This window comes from Triturus cristatus, chromosome 6 (genome assembly GCF_964204655.1).
Source record: "Triturus cristatus chromosome 6, aTriCri1.1, whole genome shotgun sequence".
In the NCBI taxonomy this organism is placed as follows: domain Eukaryota; kingdom Metazoa; phylum Chordata; class Amphibia; order Caudata; family Salamandridae; genus Triturus; species Triturus cristatus.
The window spans coordinates 1685672904-1685696712 of NC_140589.1; the positions used below are offsets into that span (position 1 = coordinate 1685672904).

Genomic DNA, 23809 nt, shown 5'->3' on the forward strand with positions numbered 1-23809 from the left:
CAAGCGCACTACTACCCATAAACCAAGGTAACCTTAGTAATTCCACCATATGCAATAGCGAAGCACCTATAGCCTTGACCACCTTAGAAGGAGATGATGCTAATGATAGCATTCAGTCAAAAATTTCGAATTCTCCTAGACTGTTTGTTACAGAAGATAGCCCTGTTTCATTAATATCTCCATCGGTAAACCCAAAAGGTGCACGGAAAAAAACCACAGGGCAGGGTATCACGTCAAAGAAAAGGGGAAATAAGTTACCAATAACTGAGAATAAGGTTATCACAAGTACGAGGGCTAAACAAAATCCTATGGAAACTTTTAGCTTAGAAGCAATTTTTGACAAATTAGCTGAGCTCATTAGGCCATTACATGAAAAAGTGGATAATTTGGCCAGGGAGGTTCACAAACTAAGAGGATCTATTGAGAAATTTGGGCTACGAGAACCACAGACAACAGGTGTAGAAGCACCTATTATATCAGAGGGTACTGTTGAAGGGAATATAGGTGTACCTAATGTGTCCAAATGCAAGTCCACCTTATGTCAGCCCCGGGGTGGCTCACTCATCAGCCCTCAGTTACCCGCGGAAGGGAACTTAACAGCAAGTGTTAATCAGGGAGGACAATTTAACGCAAAAACTTTACCTACGGAACAATTATGCAGGGACAAGGAAGTTTACACGACACTAACAAATATTAGGAAGCCCCACCTTGTATCAACTTGCCTCCGGAATGTAGTGCGTATGTAGCAGTGCTTGCGAACATCCCTAAGCTAATAAATGGGCAAGCAGAGAACCATGATACACTGAAGAATAAAATCCTTCACTGGTTGGCCAATAATTGTAACTTCCCTATGGAAGGGGTCAGCCAGATTATATTAGTGCAAAGAGTGGGATGGGTAGGTCCCCTTAGAAAAAATTTCGAGGGGGACTGTGTCGTAATAAACTTTAAAACCTGTTCTTGGGCCAAAAACACCCTCAAAAATGCACCGCTACCATCAGCCTGGGAATTTAACACTACTTTATTACCATTGGGCTATTTTTATAGGCATTTAGTGGAACCCAGCTACCCAATTAACACTAATTTTGCAAATACTTCGAGACCATGTTACAATTTTCTTATTCCAACACATAACAGATTTAAGGTCCTCGAATCCCTGGAGGATAATGATTGACATACTTTGTCAAAAGGCCCTATTCAAGATAGCTACCCTTTAAGCCCTATAATAAATGCAGTACCCAATGAACGGAAGGGAGAAATGAGTTGTGGTAATCAGGATACCTGCTATTTATTTTTTACAGTAGTAGCTGCACAATTATCCACTACATTTGAACTTAATATAGCAGAAGCTGGTAGTGCAACTGATGGACTTAAATCCACTTGCACTACAACTAAGCTATATATGGAAGACATTCCTTCCAATTTAGGAACTTCTGAAGATGCGATAAACGGCTGTACAATTGCTAACCCTGATCTGGTTTCAGGTTATAGTGTTGTTACCTGGAATATAGCAGGCTTAAATAGAAAATTGGACCCCCCCTTTTGGAGGGATTTTATTAATATAGGCCATGATATAATATGCCTTCAAGAAACTTGGCGTGAGGAGCCTATTTTTATTGAGGGTTATACCTCATACTGCTTGAACGCAGTCAGCTCAACCACTGGCAGGGCTAAGGGAGGTCTTTTGCTTCTGATATCTACCAAACTCAACTCCTGTAAAATCAGAAGTTGCATCTCAGTGGATGGTCACTCTCAGGTGCTACGACTTGAGTTTGATAAAGGTAAAGATTTAGTACTGATTAATTTTTATAACAACGTCTTTACTGCTGATAGAGGTAAAATCCTGACCCCGTTGGAAAAGGAAATAGAGAGGGGGCAGGCGCTATCAGGTAATCAGTTGATTATTTTATGGGTGGGCGATTTCAACATAAGCCCATGCCTTTTTGCCATGAGTGACTTGTGCGGGTTAAGAAGGGAGAGTGGAAATATGGAGGAAGTTGATTACTTACACTTTCCACATTGTGCCTTTCCACATTGTGCCTATGTCACGGCATTAAATAATTTGATAGCAAAGTTTGATTTGGATATGTTAAGTTGCACGAAAAACAGAGAAAATATTAATTGTCCAACTTTTACAGGAAGAGATGCTAATACCCACATTGACCACACCTTGCTTTCTAATAATACTGCTTACTCTAATCTATGGGTTAATGAGCAAGCATTAAGCGATCATAATAGCATTTCTATATCGTTGCACTGTTGGGGTAACAAACAAAAAAACAATAACAATTGTATTAATTCTGTTGAAGCCGTAAGACCAAATGGAATGAGGATTAGGTGGTCGAGGATTGTCCCACATAAATTACTTGAGGAGGTGTTGAAAAAATGCGGCAAGGAGATAGATTATTGTCTTGGTGAGGAAGTCAATTCGTATAATATATTAAATAATTTACTTACGATTAATGAAACAATAGATAGTTTACTCACCAAGAAACACAAGGGGAAAAAAGAAATTAATATAGGATGGTTTGATAAAAGTTGTACCCGCGCCTTGCATGATCTAAAACAAGCTCTGAGTACCAAACCACGAAATCCCACTAATATTAAAAGTTGTCGTGTTAACTATAAACTATCCCTTGCTAAGAGGAAAAGAGACCTTCAAGAAGAGGCTTGGAACAACCTCAACCTAGCGGCAGATACAAATGATAGCAAACTTTACTGGGAGACCATAAATAGCTCCTTTTTGAAAAATGACAGAGTGCCTGAATTAACCTCACATGTAGATTGCAATTCGTGGATGGAACATTTTTTAAATATTTTTAATCCCGGTGGGATAGTTTTAGATTCTTCAATGGATAACGATTGCACATGGCCAAGGTTACCCTTAGACATAAGTCTTGACGAGGTTTATGAGGGATTAAGCAATAGTAAAGGAGGTAAAGCCCCCGGACCGGATGGGGTCCCGTTGGACCTTTTCAAATCCGAACTACATCTGTGGGCCCCTATTTTGACTAGATTTTTTAATGCAACCGCGGAGGGTCAGTTACCTATTTCTTGGTCTTTAATTATTCCTCTTTTTAAAAAAGGCTCCAAGTCTGAGGCAAGTAATTATCGCCCCATTTCCCTATTGGACTCATCAATAAAAATCATGAGTAGAATAATGTTAAAAAGACTTGAATCCTGGGCCATGGACAATTCGATTTTATCAAAGGCACAATACGGCTTTAGAAAAGGTCTGGGGACATTGGAGCAGTGTGTTAACCTTGACCTCCTTATCAATAAATACACTGTTGCCAAGGAAGGCAACCTGTTCCTCTGTTTTGCAGACCTGAGCAGCGCTTTTGATCTTGTAGATCATGAAATCTTGTGGGATATCCTGTTAGAACTTGGTGCCCCAAAGGAGTGTGTTTATTTCTTGGCACGGCTCTACTCAGGATTATCGTGCAAAGTTCGTTATGGACCATTGGGGGAATGTACACCGTTCTTTAAAGTTGCCAGAGGTATCCGACAGGGTTGCGTTTTGGCGCCGTTTTTATTTTCATTATTTATTAATCAAATTGATTCGATTTTAAGTAAGCTACCCTCGGATGCCCCTATTATAGACGGGAGTGCTATCCCAATTTTACTGTACGCAGATGACGCTGTACTTTTATCGCGAACACAGGTTAGATTACAACGCCTTATAGATAGATTCGTGTTATTCATTAAAGACAGAAAATTGGTAGTTAATAAAACCAAGACTTTTGCTATGACTTGTGGTAGGAAAGTAAAATCAACTACTACTTTCTACATTGATAAAGCCAAGATTCAAACGGTCAAAAGGTTTTGCTACCTAGGAATAACATTTTCTGGAGATGGGAAATGGATACATGAGGACGAGAACGTGAGAATGAAGATGAGTAGAAATACCAATAGCATTTTTAGATTTGCCGCCAAACTTGGTCAAAGGAGGATAAAAGAAATGTTGGCCATTTACAACGCCAGGTGCGTTTCATCGGCACTGTATGGGGCGGGAGTGTGGGGCCACCATTGTGTGAATTCACTACAGAATGATGAAAATAAGTTTAAAAAAAAATTATTATGTGCCCCCCCCTCAGCATCAACCATGTTAATCCACAAGGAAGTCGGTATAGACTTCGTTGTGGATTTAGCCGCATTACGCCCATTATTACTCTGGCGCTCTATCTGGTCTAAAACTGAAACAATATTTACACAATCTATTATTAAAGATTGTTTGAGGCTTGACAATTTATCATGTATACCTTGGTTGAGTTATATTTATTATTGGTTTAATCTTCTATATGATTGTAACATCCGTCTGAATCCAGAAGCCACTGCGTTGATACCCAAGAAAGACCTAAAATTGAGGTTTCTATTATACAAGAATGCGGCTAGAGAGAGGCAGTCTAGAAATTTAACAACTACAGTATTTTATAATGATTTAAACTTGAGGAAAGGTTTTCAGGCCTATCTTACCCTTGTAACACGTAATTCCCATCGATTTTGTTTTAACTCGTCTACGGCTGGGGATTGTCCACCATTTAGTATCATTCCCGCATATGAAAATTAGATCTAATACAATGTGCCCTTGTGATAATGTTTCGAAGCAAAGTTGTTGTCACTTTTTATTGCTCTGTAAATTTTATTGCCATTTTAGGAAGTTTTATCTTAAACCTATCTTTTTAAAATACAATGTTCGGTCCACCAAATTAGCAATGAAGCTACTAATAACCTTGGAAAGTCCTGATATCTGTTTTTCTACTGCATCTTATGTGTTAAAGTGTATAGCTATAATGAAGTCTATAATTTGTGCTGTGTAGCTTCCATTGTTCTGCGTATTTTGCACATTTATCACGTACTGTTAGTAATCCTTTTATGTATTCCTAACCCTGAGTTGTCTGTGGATGCATATTGCACTTTAATATTACCTCTTTGCATTTTGCACTTTTTTGCACTTTTTTGCACAGCCACTATACACTTGTCACTTTATGCGGAATTTGCACTTTGCCAAATAACTCTAATGGCATATCCGTTTGGTATGGAAAATGGTTGAATTTGTATACATAAATATATTGTGCATATTGCATAAGGCACTCCTCCCCGCTATGTAATCTAAGTTTTTATTGTTTTTATTTTCTGTCTTGCTTACATGGTTGTACTTTACACACCGAATAAAGCTTTTTGACTTAACTTGAGTGTGAAGGAATTTGAAATTGAAGGCTAAAAATTAAGCTGGGACCCTTAGCTTGATTTGTGGGAGCAGAGCATGTGCAGCAAATGGAACATAGTACTGATGATTTGTGGCCTCAGTTGAAGCACTGGTATCTGCCCACAAAAAGAAAGCATGTTTTCGGGAACAAAAAAGACCAGGTGATCTGCTAGATTCAAGTATATTGCTCTGTTTTTTCGAAATAAAACCACATTTTGAAAAGCTCCAACCTTTCCATTAAAATAAAATATTTGAATTTTGTATTTTGTTTGTTTTGAATAAAATAAAAATAAAAATCAGAATCTGTGTATATGCTTGATGTATACTTTTTGTATTTTAGTGTATGGTTTTGAGGGTTCATATCATAGGATTTGGCTTAGATCAGGGACCCTAGCTGACACCAGTGTTCAGTGGGGGTCCACAGCAGTCAAAATGTTATCAAACGCTGCCCTACACAGTTGCCTTCCAAATTAGTTTGTTAGGAGCTGCTCCCCCACCTCTACTGAGGAGCTCTTTGGTACAGCAGCAGGATTTTGGAAGAAGTGTGCAGCATCCTGATGGGCTAGATGGAAGTTGTAACTCAAATAGGGCGAGCAGTGCATCTGATGCCGTGGCCCTCTGAGTTGAACTGCACTCAGAAGGAGCACTGCCCAAACCTGATGGAATAGACGAATAAGGCCAGTCAACGCAGTGGAACTGCAGTGGAAAAGCCTTGCAACATTAGAAGGAAGACTAGAAAATGTATTCTAATTTGTATTCATAACAGTAAGAAAAAAAATGACATGAGCTAACTTCACTCTGTGGAGCTTGCGAGCAGAGAAGATGGTCAGGGGGGCGATATGGGAAGGCGTGAATACAGGAGTAGATGACAGAATCAGCATCCATTTTTATCCAAGATGGCATTTTCAGATAAATGAGGCATTACTAAATCATATTAATAAACGCACTTCTATACATCGTATTAAGTTTGTTTCTACAGTAATCATGTTAACTCATCATTTGCATATTAGATCCAACATAAAAAAAAAATTCTATTTGTTATTATTTGCCCAAATATATAAGTTTAGAAAAACGCTTCCACACCAGTAAGTGCCAATTTATAAAACAGTATATGCTTTCTCATCAAGATGAGGCTCTGTCACCCAAGACCTTGGTCTTTCCTATATTTAGTGCTCTGCTATTAACATTTGTAAATCTTGTTTTACAACACTCAGGTTTTCAGTTGTCCATTGGTCTCTTCCCTTTGATGCATTATCCCGATGGGTAAAAGTTGAATGCCAGAAGCATAATGCATAAAGACTATCTGGAACAGTCTTATGAATTTATTAAACAGAAGAAGCATCAGTAGTGATCATTGAACAATGACAACAAGATTCTCAATGTATCTTAAACATTATTACGTTTTTATAGATGTTCATGTTTGAACATTTTTCCTTGCAGATTGGGTTGGACTTTACACCGTGGCTTGCATCCACACCGCAACAGCGTGAAGACCAGCAGAAGGTGTTTAGAATGCAGCTCAATATTGCGCAAAGCTTTGATCTGCCTGTGTAAGTGGGGAGCCTTACGAAGCACCTTGTCTTTATTATGAAGTGGTGAACTCTCAATGAGTTCAACCATGTCATGTATATTCCACCTCTTGCCTTTTCAGTTTCTGTGGATGGACTGAATCAGAAAGAATTGGAAATATTGTGTAGGCAGCCTGTTATGATAGATGCACGACCAACCTAATCCTGTGTGTGAGATCTTGTAGCGTCACAAACATAATTTTTATGAAATTAGAAGAGGTGGAGGGAAGTCTTCCAGGTTCTAGAAGTGACCTTTTGCTTGCATGTATATATTTAAAACTGATTTAGCGTAACAGATTCAGTCAAAACATTAAGCGGTTTAGCTTGAACTGGCGAAATAAGTATTTAGGTTAATATCTGTATTCTAGGTGCATTACTTCAATATTTCTTGAACCCTAAAATGAATTACTTTTATTAACTCCAAGAAAGTAGATGTTGAAGGGAGATTGTACCCAAGGGTAAGGCTACTGTGCTGTAAACAAGATTTCTGGTGGGTTGGAAAGGATTTGTCCCGTGCATATTTTTTCTATTTATTGACCTTGAGATCAGTGACTTGCGTGGAAACCCCATGTAAGATCACAAAACCAATTTAATAGGAAATCGAAAGCTTCCATATCTTGCCTTACATATTCTAGGGTTACTCCATTAGGTTGCCTTTATGAATGCTAAAACTATTTAGATAACACTCTGAGGCCACCTGTCAATATGCTGCCACATTTGAAAAGAGTTTGTGGCAAATAAGAACATCAAGATTCCAGATTCATGGTGGGTGAGATTGCAGCATAAACATGAAAGGCTGTCAGAGAATACCTCTCATTTTAAATGTGTTCCATGATGACTCGCACATTATGTTGTCCTTTTCTCAGTGTATCCTTGATTTAATTTTCATGTACTGGAAAGAACTACCAGCATTTTAGCACTAACCTGCGACCACTGACTGATCACATATTCATTCAGGAGTTTGCAATGTTCTCTATGGCCAACCCGGGATATGCAATAACTACCTACATATGTATAGTCTCTCACAATATGCCCAACAATAACAGAATCTAGCTCCAGAATGATCCCTTGACCAGCAGGAAAGAGGGGGTGCAATGGTCTTGAAAGCCATGTATCATAATTAAAGCTTGGTTTTTGTTGATTTGGCATGTAGGTCTGCAAATAATTTGGTAGTTCTTCACAACATTTAAACTATTCAGTTATAAATGTTATCTTTGTAATACTTTTTATTGAATTATTTAGTAAAGACATATGCTGTCGCGCAGGCCGCAGGACTAACAAAATTAAAGTAACTTTTATCCCAGAGTGAATTCAAAGAATTTTTAAAAATTGGAAAGGATAAGGGCCGGATATAGAGTCTGGATACGCCATCACAAACGTGGCAGATGTATTGCAAGTGTATTATAGACCATCCATCTTGTAATAAGGTGGATGTGAGGTCCTCCACATATTGACAGAGCATCCCACCCCTTACACTCTAAATAAAGTCATAAGCCTCTCTTGAAGAAAGCGAACCACGAACTTCAGGACCTCCATATGTATTGTCCAATAAGGGGTCTCCCATTTCTGTTCATGGTTTTTGACGCCATTTTACATGAGATTTTCATTGACATCCTAAGAACATGCATTGGCTTTGAGGAGTAAGTGCTAACTTCACTTCTTAACTCAAAATTTGCTGTCAGCAAGTGAACTACAAGGTTCTCTCTCTCGCCCTGCACCCATGACCGTTGATGTCCGTCAAAGCACCGGTCTTGCCTCTACTTTATTTAATTTGTACATGGCACCAGTTAGTGAACTGGGGATGTTCCCCTAGGGGTTTGGAACTCCCTTCCCTCAGAACTGTGTCTCACCCCTTTGTTCACTGCTGTCCAAGAGGCTTTGAAGCGGCTACTCTCATGTCATCATTTCCTAGGCATGATGGTAAAATTATTTTAACGCTCTTGCCACATGCTTTGCTAATTTTGTTCTAAGCCCTTATCCATACAAATTGTTGTTCATCATCAGTGCTCCCTCTTCCGTTAGAAATACTTCCTATAATTGCTACTAGATATGTTGCTTGGTGTTTTAAGACTGTAATTCCTGCTTAATGTCTGCCTTTTGTACCTCTGTTTATAATACGTCTGTTGTTATCAGCTGTGTCTGCACAGAGCTCTGGTGCCGTTTGAGGCCTGATGTGCACTAAATGAAACTACAAAACAAATTAAAAAATCTTTATTTTTCCTTTTTACAGAAATGTACATTCCCGTTCAGCTGGAAGACAAACCATTGCCTTCCTTAAAGAGCACGGTAATATCACAAATTAACAGTATATGTTATGCAGAATAATTTATCAATGCTGTATTACATTTCTTTGCATGTAGCCCAGTCTTTATAGGTTGTGTGGTCATAGTTTAAATTCTACTTTGTGCCAGTAATTGAAAGTTTGCTTCTGTTATCTGGCTCGCCGAAGTTCTGATCTAGTGGTAAGTGCTGCTCCCTTGCAGTTAGATTGGAAACTGAGTCTCAAAATGTTAACCTGTAAATACAGCTGTGTGGCTGGGAGCATTCTGACCTAGCCCATAAGCATCCCATACACGTTTCATTCTTAGTTCATTTTATTTAGCTAAGCATTATGGACTGTGAGGTGGTTTCAATTCTTATTGTCTGCTATTTTTGTCTTGTGCACGAGTGTTTCTCCCCAGGTATTTTTTTTTTTTATTTACTCTGATTTTTTTTCTTGTGTCGCCACATTTGCCCACTAAGGGCCTGTTTACAAGTTTGGTTGTATGGGAGTGGGCCACCGCACCAGCCAAACTTGACTACTGACTGCCCGCCCGCCAGATTAAGAATTTTCTCCTGGTCTGGCGGGTGCTGTTTTGCCAGCCCCACGGGGGTGACTGTTAGAAAGGCACATTAATGGGAGTGCCAAAGCACGTTCCTGCCTGGCATGGACTGTGAAGTCCATGCCGGGCAGAAACTGGGGGTGCGTGCAGACAGAGGGGCACACCATGTGCCCCCTTCCATGCATCTCCTGGCCCAGAGACAACAGGGGGCACTGTATGGCCCCCATAGTTTCCTCACCGCCACACTTTTCATGGCGGGCTAACCGCCGTGAAAACTGTGGCAGTGAGGAAACTCCACGGCACCGCCAGCATATTACTGTCTTACACCACTGCGTCAAACCCGTGGGGTCAAGGATTGCTGTTGGTTGCAGCGGCCCTGTGGCGGTCCCACTGCCGCACTCAAAATACAGTGGTTGGACCTCCAGTGCAGCGGTTCGCAGACTGCCATGGCTACGGTGGTCCTATGGTCATAATCAGGGCCTAAGTCTGTGCATCCACAGCCTGGAATCAAACTATGTCCACCTGTTGCAATTAGGCCGTGTGTCCCTTGAATGGGGTTCACACATTCTTAGCTTCTGCAGCCCTTAGTCACAATAGTTAAACTGTCACTCATGGTTGATGGCTTTGTCTGTACATGCCAAACGCCACATATGTAGACTAAATACCTTGTATCTCTGCCCACATTGAGTACAGATTCATTGAAGAATAACACCACACTTTTTTGCTATGTAAGGGTTTTTACAGCCTATAAAATATTATTACAAGGCATTTCTCCCACCACCTGTTGGCTTATTCTCACTAGATAGAGCCCAGATGATACCGGGAAGGGACACAGGCCTCCCCCCAAAAAGGGGGGGGGGCATGGTTAACACTATGGGCAATCACTTGTAACTTTCTTCAGTCAGTCTGGCTATAGGAATCCCAAGGAAATAGAAATGGAAGTCTTAGTTTATCCTATATCAACCCTTATTTATGACTGGTGCAGTGAAGGCTACGATCGATACATCAGCTAAAACCTTTGGACCTCGTACACTACAGACAATGCTCTGGTTTCCTTCAGTTGAATTTGTTAGAGTCGCTTTCCTCTTGTTCTTACTTTTTACCCAGTGATGATACTTCACCCAGCCAATACTCCTTCCCATACCTCCCAGCATATCAGATCGCTGCGTACCCTCCCCAATTTTCCTTCCCCATGTCTTCTCAGACAAATAATCATCCACACCCTGGTTGCATTAACAGCCATCGCGATTTCCCCAGACAGGAGTCTTTCTTCTCTCCTACCCGATCTTTCTTAAGTTTTCCCTGTAATCAAAAGCCCAAGTGCAAAAAACTATTAATTTCAAATTATGCATTTAAACCATTGGTTGGCCCTGCCCTTAAGCCTTGCAGGCGCTAGATGATAGAATTTGGCATCAGTATTTTGGAGAGGTGTGGTCATTTACCTTAATCTAAAGTGCCTTTCAGTGGAGGTATGCCAGAAATCAGACTGAAGATAAACATAATAGTCAGTGACTTCCATAGGGATATTAAGACACACCTTTTGAAAGATCTGCTGGCAAAGAAGAAAATTCTCTCTGTAGATTTGTATTGCTCTTGGTTTACCAGAGTCTTTCCATGAACTCATGTACTACCTGCTTTTGTTGTTATTCATCTGTAAGTGGAACCGATGAGCACTTTGTATTATGTTGAAGCCTCATTCAGTAAGTTCAGGAAAAGCATGGTGAAACAGCTTAGCTATAAATTTCCTCAGATCTGATTCTTCTACACCTTCCTCAGATGCCGCGATTATCAGGTTCTTTCTTTGCCGTTGATTCTCGTACTCTTTTCCAGTTTCCATTGCATGCTGGCCTGTCATGTCTTATGATCCTCAGCTACTTGCGTTGCTTATGCTGTCTCTGTTTCATCAAACCCAACTACTTCAGTTTGGTAATTATGGCTTCAAATACTTTGATATTTTGCGTACAGAGGCTCACATCTATAGTTTCAGATTCGTGAGAGCCGTATAATGATGCCATGTTTCTTCCCTGTGAATAACTTGCTTAGTGGGATAGGTCAACTTCTATTTACTGACTTCCATTTATGAATGAATGAAATAAATTTATAGTGCGCAACTAAAACCCGAAGGCATCAAGGCGCCTACCAAACAGATCAAAACCAGAAAACAAAACACCACTACAAGTATGACTTAACAAAAAGATGGGTTTTCAAGGCAGTTCTGAAAAGCTGTAAAGTGGGAAGAGACCTAAGTTCGAGTGGGAGATCATTCCACCACTTAGGTGCCAGAAAGGAAAAGGCTTTGCCTCCCCATCTCACTTTCCGGATACGGGGAACCAGTAGGAGAAGTTTATTAGAGGAACGCAAGTTCCTGGAGGGGCTATAATGGGACAGAATAGCACCCACACCAGAAGAGCTACCCCTAGCCAGAGCCCTGTAGGTCATACACATGGTCTTAAAGAGTATGCGATCCTCTATAGGCAGTCAGTGTAACAATTTTCTGGCAGAGGTAGCCGAGGCATACCTAGGCAAATCAAGGACAAACCTAGCTGCTGCGTTCTGGGCTACTTGCAAGCGCTGCAGCAGACTTCTATTAAGTCCCGCATAAAGCGCATTGCAGTAGTCCAGCCGAGAACCGATAAGAGCAACAGCCACTTGTTTCCTTGCCTGTTGTGAGAGATAGTGTCTGATTTTTCTCAATCTGTATATAATGCCCCAGCAGGTAGAGACCGTTCTATTAACTTGTTGACACATGTTAAGGGTAGGGTCGATCAAAACGCCTAGATTTTTGGCCGACGAGGTGGGGTCAGGGCACATTCCCAATGAATCAGGCCACCAATCATGTGACCAGACTTCTTCCTTACCGCCAAACACCATCACCTCCGTCTTCTCCCCTTTCAGTTTCAGTGAGTTGTGAATCATCCATTGTCCTACAGCCTCCATACAAGATCTAAAGTTGGAGGCAGTTGACATAACTGACTGGGAGAGGGAGACGAGGATCTGTGTGTCATCTGCATAGGAGACTACCTCCATCCCAAAAGATCTTATAAGTCTGGCAAGGGGGGTCACATATATGTTAAAAAGGGTCGGGCTTAAAGCTGACCCCTGAGGGACCCCACATTGCACAGACAGGGATGGAGATAGGAACTCCCCCAACTTCACTCTTTGCTCTCTTTGACCAAGAAAAGAGGTCAATAAGCACAAAGCTGCTCCATTAACCCCAATCTCCCTCAGACGAGATGACAGGACTGAGGGAGATAGGGTATCAAAGGCTGCCGTAAGGTCCAGTAGGATAAGGAGGGCGGTCTGACCCCCATCTACCCGAGTGCGGATATTATCCAGCACTATGGTGAGGGCCGACTCGGTGCTATGTTCCCTCCTAAAACCATGCTGGGAATGATCGAGGCAGCCAGAGCTTTCTACAAAAGCTGCGAGATGTTTATTGAGATGAGTTTCTAACATCTTCGCAGGGGCAGGGAGCAGTGAGATGGGGCGGAAGTTTTTTAAGACCCCAGGATCAAGAGATGGTTTCTTTAGTAGGGGCTTCACTACAGCCCTTTTCCATTGAGGAGGGAAGATACCCTCCCTTATGGCCCTATTCATGATGTCAACAAGGGGAGGCAAGAAGGTTTCCCTGCATTGCTTAAGAATCTTAAGGGGACAAATATCCAGAGGTGAACCAGACTTAGTATTAGTCAGGAGGATCTCTAAATCTTGCAAGGAGAGAAGAGGAAAGGATTCCAAATGTCCCCGAGAGGGATTATCCATTAGAGCAATGGGAACATGAGCCACATCCCTGAGTACCGGGGGCTCAATGGTCGAAGTCCTCTGCAACTCCAAGGTGGAATAAATATCAGAGATCTTTGTCTGGAAAAAGACAGCTATACTGTCACAGAGTTGCTGCGAAGCAGTAACAGGGTCCGGAGTTTGAAGGGACATAAGGGAGTCCACTATCCTAAAAAGCTCTTTAGGAGAGGAAAGAGAGGAGGAAAGGGCCATAAAGTATTCCTGTTTAGCCCTTATCACTTCCTGCTTATACTTCCTCATCAAGATTCTATGGGCTTCCTTGTTCCTCCAATCCCAGCTAGAATGCCAGAGCCGCTCCCGTCTCCTAACTTCCTGTCTGAGAGATCTTAGATGCTCCGAAAACCAAGGGGCAGAAGGCTTTTTTCTCGCTGAATAACGCACCCGGATAGGCGCCAACTCATCCAGTGCGTCAGTAACAGCCTTTTCAAATAGCGTTACCGCCCCCTGAACATTCTCCTCTTGAGAGACAGCCAGGCTAGAAACCCAAGGAGCAAAGGAGCTATCCGTAATTTTCTTAAAATCCCTACGGAGTTCCATCCTGCTAGGAGCTTTATTATGCCTGTTCATAGTTGGGCAAGACACCACAAATGGGACAGCCAGATGATCGGACCAAGAGAGAAAAAAGGGGTCCCTTACTCCCAACCTCTCATCGTTCGAAAAGATCCCGTCAAGCGTGTGACCCGCTCGATGGGTAATGCCTCTGACCAATTGCGTCAATCCACAGGCTGACATAACTTCCAGCAGGGAAAGAGTATCGGTAGACTCCAGAGATTCTAAGTGATAGTTTAGGTCTCCCAGAACCGTAAGGTTTTTGCGACCGAAATAGGGTTCTAAGATGTGGAGTAGCTGATGACCGAAGTCCCCTCTGGGACCAGGGGGACGATAGATCAAAATCCCATTGAAAATGGACTCATGAGCAGCCTTTACAGAAAAGTACATAGCCTGAAAATTGTCTTTAGGGTCTGATAAAGATAAAGTGTGGCAGTAGAAAGTATCTTTATACAAAATCGCCAAACCTCCTCCAACGCGACCGATTCTATCCTGCCGAGACAGACAATAGCCCATAGGGACCGCTTCCACCAAATCAGGACCAGAGGAGTCCCTAGCCCATGTTTCCGTAACAAAGACCCATGAGGGTTTCCTGTCCAATACAAGCTCCTTAAAAGACGTATTGTTTTTTATTAATGAGCGAGCATTAATAAGAATGCAGTCTTCTCCCATCAGATTGCTTTCAACCTTGGTGTTATGTGTTGACAGAAGGGAGATAGGGGGGAGGACCAAATCTCCCGATCCTACCAGTGAACAGCCACAACCCAAAGGAAGTACAAATTTATCCGGAGCGGTCTTATGGAAACATGGGAGTCTGGAGGGTTTTAGCCTAAGTAAGTCGCTCATAGAGTATGAACGGGATGTAAAACTTTCCCTGTACTGACCTGATGTCCAGCCGGACAGCCCGTCCTCAGCGCGGACGGGCGCAGACGGGCTGGACTCTGGCGTGACTCCGGCGTCACTGTGGTGCTCACGCTGCGCACTAACGCTGCGCGTCATAATGACCAGTACAAATAGGGCTCCGCCCCAATCACCTGACTGCTAGAGCGCCAGGGAAGAAGAGAGCTTCCCTGAAACCAACCAACCCAAAATGGCGCCCAATACGATCCAAACGCGAGGGCCAGAGCCGCCAAAAAGCGGTGGGGGACACAATTACAGTGCAGCAGTGCGGAGGGTGAGTAAAACAGGGGAAAAGGACCTAGGCTAACCTAAAAACAACAAAAATACAAAACAGGGGATTTTAAAAATTGCAAACACGTCTTGAAGTAGGCACAACGCGCGATGGTGTAGAACCTGGTAAAGTGATCCTACCTCAGTCCACACTTATAGAGCTCTGTCCCCGGACTGCCTCCGCCCCAATCACCTGACTGCTAGAGCGCCAGGGAAGAAGAGAGCTTCCCTGAAACCAACCAACCCAAAATGGCGCCCAATACGATCCAAACGCCAGGGCCAGAGCCGCCAAAAAGCGGTGGGGGACACAATTACAGTGCAGCAGTGCGGAGGGTGAGTAAAACAGGGGAAAAGGACCTAGGCTAACCTAAAAACAACAAAAATACAAAACAGGGGATTTTAATAATTGCAAACACGTCTTGAAGTAGGCACAACGCGCGATGGTGTAGAACCTGGTAAAGTGATCCTACCTCAGTCCACACTTATAGAGCTCTGTCCACGGACTGCCTCCGCCCCAATCACCTGACTCCTAGAGCGCCAGGGAAGAAGAGAGCTTCCCTGAAACCAACCAACCCAAAATGGCGCCCAATACGATCCAAACGCGAGGGCCAGAGCCGCCAAAAAGCGGTGGGAGACACAATTACAGTGCAGCAGTGCGGAGGGTGAGTAAAACAGGGGAAAAGGACCTAGGCTAACCTAAAAACAACAAAAATACAAAACAGGGGATTTTAAAAATTGCAAACACGTCTTGAAGTAGGCACAACGCGCGATGGTGTAGAACCTGCATGCAGTAATATTGACATCTTTGTCTAAAATGCCTGCCTCTAAATCTCATTTACCAACCGAGATGTGAAAACGGACGCAGAGTGATCACATTTCAGGACTGCTTTTTGTTCACTACCATCTTTGCCTCCTTCTTCAGTTTCTGGGAGTGAAATGTTCTCATGTGTGTAACTGCCTGAATATTTCTCACTCTCTTAAAGGGCTTTCTATTTGCCCAGTTTCTGCCCTCATTACTGCTAAGATTTTGGCTGATATGTCTGAATGTGAAAAGAATTGCTCAACACTTTCCTGATTGTCTGGCGCCTTGCTGTGTTCATTCCCCACAACTTATTCCATGTGCCCTGGGCTCTTGCGTTTCGGGACCCCACTTTATTTTTGATTGCCACCACTGCTGTGTAATGCTTGTAGGTCAGATGTTGTAAGAGAATATTAGTTGGTAATATATGTTCGAGGCATATGAGCTGCAGATCTCACACTTAGCATTAGATCGCCACCTGGTGTTGGGCTCGGATGCTTGCACCTTGCTGTTGCCTTGGAAGAAGTCTTTGTAGTCACGAGATAGCTGACTCCTCCCTTGGACGATAGTGCGCATGGGCATCGACTCCATCCTCAGATTGTTTTTTTCCGCCATTGGGTTCAGATGCAATTTTTGCGCACCGGTTCGAAACTTTAGTTTTCAAACTTTTCGACGTGCAAAACTTTCACAAACTTTTCCAATTGACTAGACACATCAAAATCTCGACGCGCCTTTCATCGGTTCGATTCCAGTCATCAACGCGGGCCGATGGGCCTATCAACGCCGTAAGGCCGACGGCTCATGGAAAGGACGCGTTTCAAAAAATGCCCCCAGTGTGGAGCAAAATTTCCACACAATGACCATCATAAGGTCTGTAACCTGTGCCTCTCGCCAGATCACTACGAGTCCAGCTGCCCAGCCTGTGCCTCCTTTTGATCAAAGAAGACCATTCGAGATCGTCGAGCTCGACGACACGCCAGGGCGCAGAGATCAGCTCCGGAACCGGTGGACATCTTCGACGAAGGCCCAGATGTCCCAGAAGAAGATTTCAAAGATCTCCAAATCGTGTCAGAGGCAGAAGACTCAGATGACCTCATCACTCCTGAGCAACGAGTGAATACTACTGCCCCTACCCCAACCTCCACACCAAATCAGAAGGCACCGGTCAAAACTTCGCCTGTTGGCCCCAGTCGTGACCAAAAACACACTTCAGAAGCCCCGCCTCCGGGCCCAACTCCGAAGAAAAAAGACAAGCCTTCCGGTAGCTCGGGACCGAGTAAACCGCATGTACTAGTCCCACCGGCACCTTTGGCATCGAAGCCAATGGAACACTTGGCTCCGAAATCGGCTCCTATTCCTTCCAAAGACAAACCGGCCTCGAACACATCGAAGCCCATGGATAAGCCGGCGTCGAACACCTCTAAATCTAAAAATCTAAACCAAAGCCTTCGGAACCGAAAACCAAGCCTAAGGATTCCACCACGCCTCCTAAGGCCAAAGAGCATAAGACTCAGCAACAGCCCCCCTCAGCGCCGAAACTGGTTATCGAGGAGGAGGAACTTTTTCATCCGGATCCTGTTGATCCTAAACAGAAAAAGATCTATATCAACCCTAAAACAGGACATGTCACAGCTGTGCCATGCAAGAAGAGGACATTGGACACAGCACAAACCCCTCCAGTGCCTGTGAAGAAGAAGGACTGTGCCACATCACCTATGCCTCCTTCTTCTCCTGCCCTTCCATCTAACACCCCTCCTCTCCCCAAACCTGTTACACTGCCTCAACCTGTAACTTCTCCACCACATACACCACCGCCAGACAATTATGATGATGACCTAGGGGTGGGTGGTGACCCTAATGACCCCTTCACAGATGACCCTCCACAAGACGATTGAGATTACAATGAACCAATAGATCCCCCAAACCTCCCAAGCCCCCAACCATACCATCTCCTCCAGATGATAATATTGGGTTTGGACAACTCATCAATAGGGCTGCTGTATTTCATGGGGTACACATGCACTCAGACACACCAGAGGAGGATTTTCTTCTAGACACATTTGAACAATCCCAGAAAACTGTACAAATATTGCAAATGATTAAAGGGGTCATTAAGCATGCTCCCGACATATTTAAAGATTCTGTATGGGCCAGGATTCTTAATCCCAAGATTGATAAGAAATATAGACCTGCCCCTGACGATCTTGCGTACATTAAAGGTCAGCTGCTTCTAGATTCATTAGTAGTGTCCAATGCTAGAAAGCGAGCTAATTCACAAACCGCAGGGGACGCACCGCCCCCTGATGAAGATTCTAAATTATTAGACGCATCTGGTAAGAGGGTAGCTGCGCAGGCGGCCAATCACTGGCGCATAGCCAACACTCAAGCACTGCTGGCTAGATATGATAGGGCCCATTATGACCAGCTTGAAACCCGATAACAGCATTTGCCTGACCAGTATAAAACTCAAGCCAATGACCTAATCCAAGAGAGCAAACTAATCAACAACGCATCAATTAAATGCGCCCTTGATGCAACGAACACTGCCGCTAGGCCTGTCAATACTAGTATACTGCTCAGAAGACATGTCTGGCTGCGCATTTCAGGCTTCAAGCAGGAGGTCCAAACACCCATTCTAAATCAGCCGTTCAATCAAAACCAACTTTTTGGGCCGGCTGTGGACACTGCTCTTGAAAAAAGATACAGAGACTGCTAAGTCCATGGGAGCATTGCAGTCTCCGCAAACGCGTGGCTCCTTTCGTCGCTCCTTTTATAGAGGAGCCTCCAAGAACGTGGGCACAGATAGCTCATCTTCCTTTAAAAACACCACCCAAACATCCCCCAATAGAGGATATTTCAGAGGAGGTTACAGAGGGAACACCAGTAAAGGGAGAGGCCGAGGTAACAACAACTCTCGTACCTCCCCTGCTGCTAAACAGTGACTTCCCTCCACTCCCCCCAGACCATTCCACTCCGGTCGTGGGAAGATTAGCACAGTTCCTACCTGTCTGGAACTCCATCACAACAGACAGGTGGGTAAGGCAAATTATCCGATATGGTTACTGCCTGGAACTTACAGCTACCCCCAGACAGCGTCCAATGTCCACAGACCATCTTACACTTTTGAAACAAGAGGTTCTCTCACTGCTTAAAAAGCACGCCATAGAGCCAGTCCCCTAACTACACCAGGGAACAGGAGTTTACTCCCTGTATTTCCTAATCTCCAAAAAGGATGGGACCCTACGTCCAATTCTCGACCTCAGACCCCTCAATCAGTATATACACTCAGATCATTTTCACATGATCACTCTCCAACAGATGCTTCCCCTACTACTAAATCACTATGAGTACTCCTGCGATGGACCAACCAGCAATAACAATATATTGCTAGTTCAAATGATGGTATGCCCTATCTGAAGTGTATAACACCACCTAAGTGTGGGGAAGGAGGCAAGTCCTTTTGTTATTATATTCCCTCACACACCCTAGTGGTGTCATGCTTCATCATCGGGACACCCCGACGCCTAAAGGTCAGGGTGGGCTCAACCAATATTTCAGGGAGCATTTAATGCGATGATATTTGGCCAGGGGGTTTTAAAGATTAAAAATCGGTGTCAAACCCCAGTTTCCCTTTATTTTTGGGTTTGGCACTGATAATAAAAACAAAAGAATTGGGTTTCCAGGGATATTATGGTCCTAGGACCCTATTGCCAACATGTTTCTGTCCTGATTGCCCCATAAAGGGTGCACGGACATTCTTCAGGGCGTATACCCCCTGTAAGATTAGAAAAGAAAAAGGGAAGTTCTCTATACTGATGTGCAGTAAGGGCAGATAGCTGCTCCTTATTAAAATACTGTTGTTCTGTTAATAAATTCACTCCATCTGTGAAAAACAAACAAGAAGACAAACAACATATAAAGCGCGTCAATTCCGTTTTGCAAAGCCACATTCCAGCAAGAATAATGTGATTGTCTCTATACTCTCCACATCATCATACGTGAAATCAAAAAATAGAATTTGCGCGTAATTGTAGCATAACCACTCGTGTAAATGACACTCAACATTGTGGCGTGTATATATTTGGTGGCGGTAATATTCTGCATTCTATTAACACACACTATTGTGGCGTGTAACTACTCAGGTGGCGGTATTTTTCCGCATCCTATTTCCACACATTCCTTTGCGTGTGATTATAAGACATCGGTCTTAACAGTCGAACTTCCAATATATCAGCACGAATTTAAAACAAATCCACTCCTATTTCATTCCTATATAGTAACTGCGTATTGCCATTCTCGCATATGTCACACCGTATTGCTTACCCCAATTTAGGAGAGGATAAACAACATGTGGGACCTCTATACGTGGGGTAGCCCTGTAGTCACACACTGTGAATTCGTAACATAACACATAACAGTTATTCAAATCGGTGCATTCCCGACCAAGCGATCGAGGTATTTGACATGACCGTTCATAACGAGGAGATCCAGTCCCATACAAAGTTGCCGAAGTATGAAAGAGAAAAGAAAATAAATAAAATGAGGCAAAATGGGTACACACTCGCTCGTAATCACTCCGTGTCTCAATTAGTTGTTTCATCTACTCAAGTCACTCATTCAGATTACTCACGCCACCAAGGGTCCTGCCCCGTGTAGACACCTATTCCGTATGGGTTCCCACGGCTCGGACACACTCCCGTCCTCACGGCCAAGGTTTAAAGCTTCCATTCGGGCCTCGAGGGACGATCCCGTCAGCTTCCGGAATTACGAGTCCACGCCCCTTCGCGGAAGTGTGTTTTGCGCATGTACCGCTAAGGGGATTCTGGGAAATGAAATTCTTGTGAATTGGGTAGTTCCCGAGATGTAATTTTACTACCTTTGTGTTATTCACTTATCTACCGGTGTTAAGATGTAGGGCAAACAACCAAATATGTATGTGTCACTCCTTATATCCACTTCGTTAGGGGTTTGTATGTATCGTTATTTTCAACAGGGTCCTGATTCTTTAATACCGATGATGTGACCCTCCCAAGTGAGGATGTGTACACATCACAAGGTCACAATATATGATGTGGATGGGGTTTTTTGAATTATTTACATTAAATAATCCTAGTTGAATGTAATGTAGACCAAGGTATACATTATTAACAACATGGGGTCTACTTATACACATTGTAGTTTATATCCTCATATGTACCCATTCAAATATGGATTACTATAGTGACTACTTATTCCTGTTTAATTGATTCCAAGGAATGTGGTCATTTAGACCAATCACATGGGTTTTCAATCTGTAGACCCATCTTTGTTCTCGTTCTAAGAGGATTTTTGACATGTTACCATCCCCTTTGACTCTCTCAATCACGGACTACCATAGGTCGCTATCTGAGTGTTTCTTCTCTAGATAATGGGCAGTGTGTCTGGTTGCTGATATGAACCTTCTGATCGTACTCCTATGCTCGTTAATTCGTACTTTTATTTTCCTCCCTGTCATCCCTATGTACATCAACTGGCATGGGCATTTAATTACATAAATAACTTTATCCGAGTTGCAATTGGTATGGGACCTCTGTTCCCATTTGTGGTGCATACCCAGATCAATTTCTTTGGTGTGTTCCGTAAATGCACATGCCACACAGTAACCACAAGTATAGTGACCCATAACTCGTGGCTGATTCCAAAGGGTACTCTGATATGTGTTTTTTGTAAATCTGTGTGGATCAGTGGATCTCTCAAACTCTTGTTCCTTTTAAAGGAAAACATGGGTTTCTCAAAATCCAACTTATTCAATGTTAATATTGGCCATTTTTTGTTTACAATTTTCTTGAATTCATTAGAAGATCCATTAAAAGTTGTAACGCAGATAAGGGTGTTCACTTCCGCCTTCTGATGAGTTTCAAGTAGAACATCCCGTGGGGTATTGCGGGATCGTTTTTGTGCCTTCTCAATGACTCTTTTAGGGTAGGATCTTTCTTCCAGTTTCTTAGTCAGGATTTTTGCCTCAATTTTGTGTTCGATCAGTTCTGCACAGTTTCTACGTATACGTAGGAACTGGCCCACTGGTAAATTCTCTCTTAGTGCACATGGATGGGCGCTGTTGAAATGTAACAGACTGTTTTTGTCTGTGGGCTTGGTGTACAGAGAGCTAACAATGCCATCGTCTTTTGCACTAATAGTGACATCAAGGAAGGATATATGGTCTTGATCATGAGTCATTGTGAATTTTAAATGTGGGTTCCGACTGTTCAGCCATGCATGAAACTGTCCTAGTGTGGTTATGTCTCCTTCCCATACGACAAGAACGTCATCAATATAACGCCACCATTTCTTTATGTTGTTTGAGAATGGATTGGGGGTCCATATACATTCATCTTCGAACTGTCCCATATACAGACATGCTATGCTCGGCGCGAATGTACTCCCCATGGAAGTTCCGTGGACTTGTAGATATAGCTGGTCATCAAATCTGAAGAAGTTCTCTTTCAGTGCCAAACGTAATAGAGTGACGATCCAGCTCACCGGAGCCTCCCAGGTCCAGTCCTCTTTGTTCAAGATGGTTTGAATCACCTCAATGCTTTCCTCTTGAGGGATGCTTGTGTAAAGAGCTTCAACATCTAGACACACTAGTATGTTCTTCTCAGGGTTGTCTGGCACATCTTGGAGAGTGTTAAGGAGGTGTTTGGTATCCTGTATATAAGACCTGATACGTGTGACTAGTGGTCGGAGAAACCAGTCAGTGTATTTTGAGAGGGGTTCCAACAGAGACCCAATACCAGACACAATTGGTCTGCCCGGGGAAGGGAATTTGTCCTTCTGTATCTTAGGTATGGTGTAGAAAATAGGTGTTCTAGGGTCCTCACAATTCAGAAAAGTGTGTTCTTTCTTATTAATCCATCCTTCTTTGAGTGCTTCAGTGGTTATGGAGCTTATGGTTTTTTTTAGCCGTGTGGTGGGGTCTCTAGAGAGAGGTTGGTAAAATTTCGTATCAGCCAAGAGGTTTAAACATGTCGTGCGGTATGCTGTGGTGCTCTGGATAACCGTTGCCCCGCCTTTGTCAGCTGGTTTTAATATGATGTCATTCCTCAAGCTTAGACTCTTCACCGCTTCTCTTTCCTTTCTACTCATATTATTATATATGTCTTTTCTGATGGGGAGCTCCTCGATCTCTTTCGTGACACTCTCCTCAAAGGCCAATATTTCAGGTGGCATCAGAGACGCTGGGGGGAAGAAATTTGATTTCAACCTAAGTGGTGTGTGTGCGTGATCTTCGTCAGGTTTCTCTTTATCCATGAAGAATGCTTTCACGCGTATCTTTCGAAAGAACTCACTTAGTTCACACCTCATCTGGAACTTGTCCAGATGGGTTGTGGGTACAAATCCAAGGCCTTTGTTGAGAACTTCTGTTTCCTCTTTCGTCAAAGGTGTATCAGTAAGATTTACTACTAGTCCCGTTGGTTGCTTGTCCCTGCACTGGGGCCCTTTGATGTGCTTCGTGTGTTGATTGGTGTGTTGCTGTCCTCCCATTGGACTTGTTTGTTTGTGTTGTTTCTCCTGCCACGTCTCCCTCTCCTTCCGCCCTGTCCTAAAAAACGATTCTGGTTAAAACTGGGCTGGAAGAAAGGTCCTGGATGGAAAGGTTGTTGTCCTAGAAACGGAGGTGGCGGTCCGTGAAAAGGTATCGGTCCGTAGGGTCCTGGCCAGGGGTACATCTGTGGGTGTTGGAAGCTTTGGTTGAAGTTCCCTCTTCTTGGTCTTCTCGGTTTCCCTCTCCAACTCTTATCCGATCCGTCACTGGACCTGCTGTCTTGTTCTGTTTCGGAACGGCTGGAATCGCCTTGGTAAGATGAGCCGGAGTCTGTTTTCTCCTGGTATACATAATCATCTCTAATATAGG

At 43.2% G+C, this 23809-nt stretch overlaps 1 protein-coding gene across 4 annotated transcripts in view; it reads left to right on the forward strand.

Moving 5' to 3' along the window:
- The window catches only part of LOC146821832 (putative deoxyribonuclease tatdn3-A), an 85567-nt gene that overhangs the window by 42267 nt on the left and 19491 nt on the right, over positions 1-23809 (forward strand). For all 4 annotated transcript variants that reach the window (XM_085612880.1, XM_085612881.1, XM_085612882.1 and 1 more), the window contains 2 exons: positions 6647-6756; positions 9005-9060. In XM_085612880.1, coding sequence (XP_085469006.1) covers positions 6647-6756; positions 9005-9060 — 166 coding nt within the window. The remainder of the gene's footprint in view (positions 1-6646; positions 6757-9004; positions 9061-23809) is intronic.